This window comes from Stegastes partitus, unplaced genomic scaffold, assembly GCF_000690725.1.
Source record: "Stegastes partitus isolate 25-593 unplaced genomic scaffold, Stegastes_partitus-1.0.2 Scaffold569, whole genome shotgun sequence".
Taxonomy (NCBI): domain Eukaryota; kingdom Metazoa; phylum Chordata; class Actinopteri; family Pomacentridae; genus Stegastes; species Stegastes partitus.
Window position 1 is genome coordinate 316,697 of NW_007578300.1, and position 9,137 is coordinate 325,833.

Genomic DNA, 9,137 nt, shown 5'->3' on the forward strand with positions numbered 1-9,137 from the left:
GAGCGAGCTAACAGCTAGTCAGTGTAGCTAGCTAGCTAAAGAGCCGAGCGAGTGGGACACCGCGCTGTTAAGCTAGTTGCATATTGTCGATTTTTGCGGATTTGCAAATATTTAAACACAATGGTTAATTTTCTTCTGCACGTATCTGTGTTTAATTACTGTGCATGGCAGTCTGATGCAGTCAGCAGTGTTTAAAGACCCTGTGAATGACTGAGCTGTGTGATGGAGCGTCAGCGGTCAGCTGATCAAAACTCCTGAAAACATCCAGTATTCTAGCTGCAAGCTAAAGCTTCAGCTGTGTGAGTGGCTGTTGTCAAACGGACTGCTCTTTGGTTGATAGAAGGTATCCTAAAAAACTGTTCACAGTGAGGTCAACCAGCGTGCACAGCCTCGTTTATACATGTTCAGTAATACAATCTATGTGTGTAGGTTTTGTACAAGAAATGAGAGCATATTTTTTTTGGTACTTTCCCCCAGATTAGATTAAACTTTATTGTCGTTGCTGCCAGTTACAAGAACCAAGACAACAAGCTGCAGGTCAGCTTCTAACCAGAAGAGAAAGGAAGCAGGAAGAATGCAGTGTAATGTGAAATGTCTGCGTGGAAAAGATTGACGACAACATAAATGTGCTGACACTTCCACACTGAGCAGTCTGAGCAGGGTTTAGTGAGCAACCACTGAGAACACTTTGCTCTGGGTATTTCTCACATCGGTACCAGGTTTCTTCTTTATCAGACCTATACCTACATCCAGAGCAGACAAATGAACCTAATCACGCTGTTTATCACATGCTTACAGCCTCCCTCCACTCAGTGTATTTTTTGTGGTGTTTTCATGTTCGGTCGGCAAATTTGAATTTCCTCAGATTTAAAAGTGGATAATTTCTCGGTGCGATTCTGTCCTTTCCTGTTGAGATGTTTGCCTGCCAGATGATTGTGGGACATCCAGCTGGTCTGGACTCTCGTTAGTATCCCAGATGTGAGATGTGAAAACTCCAACAGACAGCAAAGAACCTGTCAGTAAACGAGGAGACCGTGTGCCTCATGCAGGTGATAGATGTTGTGAAAAGATCGTTTCCTTCAATTAGGAACACGTCACATTAACTTAAAAATGACCTTCACTTCCAGTTTTAACAAACAGAACCCTACGTTCACATCTGGAGTAGAACCTGACTGCCGTTTCCACGTCTGAGAGCAAACATCTGCGTTATTGTTTGGTGCTGCCAACATGCAGGCTTTTACTGATGTGATTGTGATATTTTACAGCGTCTTCTGCCCTTTTTATATCCTGCATGCCCATGTATCAGACCCCTTAAAGCTGCATGTCGTCCGTTGCTTCAGTCAGGACTGTTCATGAGCAGTTTCTACACCACATGTCATGTTGCTCCCAGTTTAAGGGCATGAAGGTGGCTTGTAGGAGACATACATTACATTGTGACTCTGATGATGACTTGTGTGTTGTTTTGCTCCTCTAGGACCTGTTCTGAGGAGACAAAAACGACTCCACACAGCACACTTTGATGGTTATGGAGAATGATGGACAACCCGACTGCAAACAAGAGCCACATACCCTGTCAGGCGTGGGCAGGCCAGAATGGCTGGTCAGCAGCTTCCTCTCAAGGCCTCATCAACCCGCTCACCAGCTCTCAGCAGCTTAGCCTGGGCATGGCCTCCGGTCAGAGACCCTCCTATAACCACCTGCAGGCATCCAGCCAGAGCTGTATGAGCGACCTGAGCACCTTGTCCTCCAGAAACAGCCTTCATCACACTCCCCTGTACAGAGCTCCTCACATTAGCGGCGTTTCATCATCCACAGCGCTGTTCAGCAACACTTCTGTCCCGGGTGCGTCTCACATGACGGCCTTTGCTCAGCAAGGCCCTCACACCTCATCAATACTGATGACTGCAAACCAAGGAAAGAACATGCCCACGCCATCTCATCCCCAACCAGACCAAAGACCAGAGCCCTGCAGGGCCCAGCATCTACCACCTCTGTCACAGCACCAGGTGTCATTTCAGACCCCACTGACCAGCCAAGGCCTACCGAGTGGACTTCAGGATCTGACCGTCAGTCTGCCGTCGTGTGGGCAGCATGTAAGTACATCTCGAGCTGCTTTTGAAGGAGAAATGTGGAGTCGGCTGATGCTTCTGGTGACACTCAAAGCTTTGCCTCATCCTCTTCTCAGGAGCAGCCTCAGTGGATGCCTTCCTCCCATTGTAGGGGTAAGCTGTGCTTGTAAGGTCTGTCTGTTACTCTGCCCTCTTTGTCAAGTGTGTGTGAAGGTTTCCAGCCATGTAGCTCCTGCTGAGAGGTCAAACGAAGGCAGCTGAGCTGGTGTGGATTAGCTGAAGAAATGTCAGTGCAGGCCTGAAGAGGAGAACGCAGACCATAATCTACTTTACAGACTATTATATAAACGTGGAGGTGTGATGCAGCTCTGACCAAACCTGAGGACGGTCGCTCTGACAAATGATACACCTGCAGCCCTGACCTCACCTGTCTGATATGCAGAAAAGCACACTGATTCATGTGTCTTTTAATCCGACTGATCACGTCTCCATTCTGGGGATCATTTATCACTAGCAATCGGTCAAGTTGCTTCTGTTGTTTGTCACGTAAACGCGCACAACTCTCCCTCCTCATGTGGATCCTGCTGCTGTCTGATGCTGCAGGGATGTAGATAAACTCAGAGGAAAGACTCCTACAAGCAGCAGGCTGAGCTTCAGCTCCCAGCAATGGTTAAAACCTGGATTACATCACCTATTGGTGAATGGCATCAGTCTGACTTCTGAGCTGTAAGGTTTTATTTTCAGTTCGTACCAGCTGGTGAGATTAGCGTCATGACGAGGCTGCTGAGTTAGACGTGAAGCCCACATGTTCAGATGAAGTCAGAATACCGTAGAAGAGCGCCATGGAAGGTGTCGCCACCACATGGGCAGAAGATGACGGCACAAGTCACAAGAAGGTCTTTTAGAGAAACGGCAACACGTCATTAGGAAGAGAGAAGTGACATTTTAAGACACTGCAGGTTAATTAATATGTTTGAATGCGTGTTGCAGTAACGATGCTGCACAGCACTGCTTGTCCTTGTGCTTCAACCTGCTCGTCTGTTTCCCTCAGGAGGCGTAAGCGAGTCTGTGCCAGCTGCTCATCCTGACAAAGAGCCACTGCAGGACGGGAATGTTCTTCCACTGGTGAGGAGATCCACAGCAAACAGCCTCCCTCACTGCAGAGGAAGCTTTTCTTGCCACGTCTGTGATCAGGCTATTCATGCTACATGGCTGTTTGCTCCTGCAGAGGCTGTGTGGCTGTGGAGCGTCCATACCTTTATGTTTACCTGTGTTTGTCCTCCTTCAGATGAGCAATGACAGACGGCGTTCGGTCCTTTTACACCAGCGCTCACAGCTCCTCAAACAGCTGGCAGAGATGGATAAAATTGTAAGTGTGTCAGCGTCATTTAGTGCAGACAGCCGTTAGCAGAACTGCTTTAATGTTGTGATGCCTGTTACTGAGACTGATGTGACCTTATGTCCTGCGTTCAGCTGGAATCGTTGCCTCCAGAGGACAGCAGGGACGGACACTCTCCCCACACGGCTGCTCAGGTGGGTTTCGTGTCTTCATGCAGTGGGATTTACAGTGAACAGGTAAATCAGATTATAACATACGTCCCCTTTTCCTCTGGTAGTCGTCTCCATCCGTGGATGATTCATCTCGATGTGAACAGATGAAAACCAGCGATGCTCACCAAGGAAAGGTAGCTGCTTAAAGTCAGGAACTCCTTTTGCTGGTACTGATCAGGACGGTGATAGATGTCCTTTCTTTTTTGCTGTTTGGTTTTACAGTCACATCCTTCATCCCCTTCTTTCTATGAGGAGGAAAACGAGACCTGTGATTCGCCAGAGGATGTGATGTCAGCAGCAGAGTCAGCGGTAGTTACCTGCTCTTTGTGTGTTTCCATTAACTGTCCCCATCAGTAGATATTATGACTGTGAACGTTAGTTGGTAATGTTGGGGCTCTGATTTTCCATTTTGCTGCATTTATATGTTGCGGTCACGTGGTGTGCTCTGTAGACATGAGTCAGCATCAGACGGTCATAATAATACTCCATAATACCAATAATACTGAAGCTGAAGCGATGAGTCAGGTTCACAGTCAGTGGATTCAACAGAACTCAGCAGCGCTCTGTCAGACGTTGCTGGTGAGCTTGTTTTAATCCAGTCCGTGTTACTTTTGCAGAAGGAGGACAATGCTTCAGCCGAGTCATGGGATGACAGCGATCCGGATTACTTACCTGACAGTGATGCCGACGTCTCTGATCGCCCGTCCAAGACCAAGACCAAGGACTACTCCTCCGATGAGATCAGCCACGGCAGTCCCTCGACCCCCACAGGCCAGAGACCTCCTCTCCCAGAAGAAGAAGGCTGTGAATCAGAAAGTTCTGTGTCGAAGGAAGAAAGTGTCACACCTCCAAAGAAGCCACGTGAAAATAATCGGAAGAAGCTTTCAGAAACTCTGGTGCTGCCAGTTTCAAGTTCAAAAGCCCAGCGCGTCTACGACAAGAGGAATTACTGTTTGTTCTGCTCCAAGCCAGTGCTGAAGATGTCGCGCCACCTGGAGAGGCTTCACAGCGACAGAGCTGAGGTCGCGGCTGCCTTCCAGTTTCCCAAACACTCCAGAGAAAGACGGAAGATACACTGCAGGCTAATAAATCAGGGAAACTTTAAACACAATAAAAATGTTCTGAAAACTGGAGATGGACAACTGGTCGTACGAAAAAGACCAAAACGAACGGCCCAAGCCCAAGACTTTCTCCACTGCCTTTACTGTCAGGGTCTTTATGTGAAGAAGGCCTTGTCCAGACACATGAAGAAGTGCCCGGAGAAAGAGAAAAACGCCGATGAGTGCGACATCAGTAGAAGGCGTGTCGCATCACGCTGCATGCTTCAGACTGTGAACTGTGAAGACCTGGGCATTAGCGACAGCGTGAAGAACATCATCGGCGAGATGGTGTACGACGAAGTGACGCAGGCCGTCATTGGCGACAGGATCATCCGGCAGTACGCCGAGCAGATGTTCGATCAGTACGGCCGTGATGTTCAGAAGCATCATTACATCAGGCAGAACCTTCGTCAGGTGGGGAGGCTTGTGCTCGAGGCTCAGAAAATAACCCCCATGCAGAGCTTGGAGGACTTCTTTTACCCCTCAAACTTCCGTCATGTGGTGTCTGCGGTGAACGTCCTGGCCGGCTACGACTCGGAGCGCAAGACCTACAGCACGCCGTCGCTCGCTCTCAAGCTGGGCTACAACCTCCAGAAGACGTGCAGCATCGTGGAGGCCAACGCAGTGAAGAGCGGCGATGCAAAGCTGGCAGAGTCCGCTAAGAACTTCCTCTCTGTCTACCAGAAGAAATGGAACAAGCTCATTTCCTCTGGTGCCTTAACAACTCTCAAAGAAACTAAACTGCACTCAGAAAAGCAGGTTCCATTTGTTCAAGACGTGAAGCGCCTGCATTTCCACCTTGAGAACAGTCATCACGCTGCCGAGCAGAAGCTCAGAGAAAGCCCTTCAGCAGAAAGCTACGCAGCTCTGGCCAGAGTCGTTCTCACTCGGATTATCATTTTCAACAGGAGGAAGCCTCGAGAGGTTTCATCAATCCCACTAACAGCCTTCATGTCCCGCAAGAAGTCAGACGTGCTGGACGACATGGACGTATCCGTGTCGGACTTGGAGAGAACCATGTGCAGGTTCTTCGTGAGAGTTGACGTACGAGGTCAGTGTGGGAGGATGGTCCCTGTGCTGCTAAAGCCCTCGTTTGTCTCAGCACTGGAGCTCCTCGTTAACGTCCGCGAGGCCTGTGGCGTCCCCAACAAGAACCCCTTCCTCTTTGGCCGGCCGAGCGTTCTGTCTGCCTACAAGGGCACAGAGATGATCCAGAGGTTTGTCAAACACTGTGGAGCCCAGAACCCCAAAGCACTGACATCGAGGAAGATCCGGAAGCATTTCGCAACAATGCTGCAGCTGATCACCCTGGATGACAACGAGGCCCACCAGATTTTAGGCCCGAATAATCAAGTCCAGGTCCTGCGACAGCACAGCGACTCGATGCTCGACGATGCTGAAATGGAGGTTGGAGGTAATCACTGTTGGTTTGTGGGTAATTCATTGGCCTGAATGGCAGCATGTAGAACTCAATGTGAATTTGAAAAGCAGTCGGGCTAAAGAGACACACGGTTGTTCCATTATGACGTTAACTCAGTGTGTGGGCAGCGTCTCTGTTTGAGTTATACGACAGAACCAAAGCACCATGACCGGGTTTCCAAACTCTGTCATAAAGTTTGGTGCCTGTCGGCTGTCACCGTTCTCAGCAGAGTTAGTGGTGGAGAATCGACACCTGAACTAGTCCACATGAACGACCTGCTGTCACCGCCTGCACTGTAAATCACTGCTACCTACACGTGTAAACCGCTGTCTGAAGACCCGGTCCTATATATGTATATATGTACAGCTTAGGGACTGTTGGGCTGAACCGCAGGCTGTGATTACACAGAGCAGGGAGGAGACAAGTTCATTATATATACATATATATATATATGGTATAATATGCATATATTATGCTTCACTGTAGTGCACAGGAGTACAGCTGCTCTTTACGAAGTCTGCTGAGGCCAAACAGTTGATTTATGGCCTTTATTAATAACAGCTAAACAGAAAAACCCAAAGTTACAGTTGTTGATTATTTATTTTAAAAAATGAAGAAACCCAACCTGGAATCAGCATGTAGACATGCTATAGAATCTGTAGCATGTCAAAGGTTGGAGTGCTGACAGTGTCTGTGCTACACATACATTTGAACTCGGTCTGCATTCGCACCGCCTGCAGCTCGGCCCAGTTCAGCAGAAACATCCCGTTTGTTTTGGCGCTCAGCTGAGTCACTCACCGCTGACCAGTCGTGCCGAAGAGTGCAGAATTTTTCATAGTCTTTCTTTTTTACTGAACCTACATCCGTTTTTTTATTGGCACATTTAGAATAAAGTCATTTTCATCATCTCAAATGTTAAAATGCGCTGTGGTTTGTTTTCCTGACTGATCTAGAAATCACACACGATGATGTGAAGAAGCGTCAGAAGGTTTTCTAGGGAGAACCACCAGCTTGGTTTGGGGTTCATAGATGAAAGGGTTTTCATTGCACTTCAACACCAGCTGATATCGAATAGTTTAATTACTCGTAGCACAGCTCTAAACATGCAGCTGAATGTTCCACAGACATGGTGGTGCTGTTGGACTGATGAAACAGGTGCAGCTCCACGACCACGTAGCTGTGAACACGTGAATGTGGCTCACGGGGACATGCCATCACAGAGGCACTCATTTGTAGTTTGTTTCCAACACAGCGAGACCACGACCTGCAGGAAGACGGCGAGCAGCGTCCTGGGATCACAGCGGGAGCTCCAGTGCAGGCAGCAGCGTAGCAGCAGAGCTTTATCGTCCACCAGCGTGTGGAGCAGCGACGAGCGCCACCGCAGCCACGCCTTCCAGATGTGTCGCATCAGGGAAACAAGGTAACGAAGGCTGCTTCTGTTTGTGACTGAGTCTGGCAGTCGCACAAGCTCATGTCACATAGAAAACACCTGGAAATGTGAAGGTCTGCTGTGTCTCAGGAAGGCATGGCCGTCGTACAGATGGTCACGCTAACGCTGCTAACTGATCCGGCACACTTCTGTTCTATACTTTGAACAAGCCACCATTAAATACCACACCGTGTAAGATAATGAGAATAATTATTTACAGCATGTGAACACAAAACCATATAAACGCTCGTATTCAGAGCGCTGTGGGCAAATCGTCCCAGGTTCACTCACAACACACAATCTATGCAGCGTGTCATGAAGCTGAGCAGCATTATGTAAGAACTGGAAGCTCCAGCTTGAACAGATGCTAAATAGAAGTCCACTGAGCTGGTAAAACCTCAGGACTTCTTCTTTGACGGTGTTTTTACTGTCCAAGCTCATGATCTAAGGGTTTCTGTGATACATGTGCTTTTAGCTTTGAACACTGAACATTTGTGCAAGTCGAGGAAGAGTTCGAGCTGCACTTGATGCCAGATTGGACCAAAGTGAAACCAGAGACTGACTTGTGGCTGTGTTTTTGTCCCTGACGGCAGAAGCTGACTTGAGTTCATTCTGATTCATTTCTCTTCTCCCCTCTTAGACTCCCACTGCAAAACCAAACATAAGTGGGAGGAAGCAGAGGTTCGAGCGGTGGAAAGACACATGATGCGTTTCATTCAAGGACACAAGGTGCCTCAGAAAGACGACTGCATCCAGTGTCTGGAGGCCGAGCCCAAAGCGCTGAGGACCCGTTCGTGGAAAGGTGTGAAGGACTACGTCAGAAACAGGATCACTGCCCTGAAAAGACAAAGTGGTCACTCCCGCAAATCGTCCAAGAAGTCTTAAGACGCCCGGTCAAGTGGAACGTTTCCAGCAGCTTTGGCCACTTCTGTGTGCTTTTCCCTCATCGTGTCCGGTCACTGTTGGTCTCGGATCTCCTCATCAGTGTCCGTCTCTGCCACAACATTGGCAGCATTTCCATTGGGACGGCCAGGAAGAGGACGGTGGGACGTTTTGGTGGATGGACTGCAGCTGGTCTTGGTTCCTGCTCTTCCTTCTCATGATTGTCTTTCTTTGTTATTTTAGTTGTATTTTGCAGAGATGGTTTGTACATACTGTCAGCTGATGCTGAGGGCGTTATACGGATCCTGCTGATGGCACATTTTTAAGATTGACCAACTTGTTTGGTGCACAGGATTTGGTTGCTCTGTTTGTTTACTGGTATGTGGTGCTTTGTTTTACCTTGTATAACCATCTACCAGAAATAAAGTGGCGGGATAATATTTCAGCTTTGGATATACTTGTGAACTTAGAGATGAGTGGTGTTGAGGCAGGCAGTACACTACTCTCATTATGTCTTTGTACGTATGAGTCTGTAGGCGGTGGTGGAAGAAGTTGGAGGTTTGCTCCACATCCAGTCAGTAAATACATGATGTGATTTGTACAAGTAGCACATAAATATAGAGTAGCCCGTATATACATCTTCAGACATCTACAGCTGAGACACTTCACTAGAGCACAACACAGTG

The 9,137-nt window shown here is 48.2% G+C and overlaps 1 protein-coding gene across 4 annotated transcripts in view; it reads left to right on the plus strand.

The window, feature by feature from the left end:
- LOC103362345 (uncharacterized) overlaps window positions 1-8,894 on the plus strand; it is a 10,067-nt gene extending 1,173 nt beyond the window's left edge. For 3 of the 4 annotated variants that reach the window (XM_008288673.1, XM_008288674.1, XM_008288671.1), the window contains exons 2-11: window positions 1,475-2,093; window positions 2,186-2,222; window positions 3,121-3,194; window positions 3,358-3,438; window positions 3,543-3,602; window positions 3,686-3,754; window positions 3,843-3,929; window positions 4,238-6,134; window positions 7,393-7,560; window positions 8,210-8,894. In XM_008288673.1, the coding sequence (XP_008286895.1) occupies window positions 1,533-2,093; window positions 2,186-2,222; window positions 3,121-3,194; window positions 3,358-3,438; window positions 3,543-3,602; window positions 3,686-3,754; window positions 3,843-3,929; window positions 4,238-6,134; window positions 7,393-7,560; window positions 8,210-8,454 (3,279 nt within the window). In that variant the 5' untranslated portion in view covers window positions 1,475-1,532 and the 3' untranslated portion in view covers window positions 8,455-8,894. Of the gene's footprint in view, window positions 1-477; window positions 538-1,474; window positions 2,094-2,185; window positions 2,223-3,120; window positions 3,195-3,357; window positions 3,439-3,542; window positions 3,603-3,685; window positions 3,755-3,842; window positions 3,930-4,237; window positions 6,135-7,392; window positions 7,561-8,209 lie in introns of all 4 variants that reach the window. The other variant, XM_008288672.1, reaches the window with a different exon arrangement.
- The last annotated feature ends 243 nt before the right edge of the window (window positions 8,895-9,137 follow it).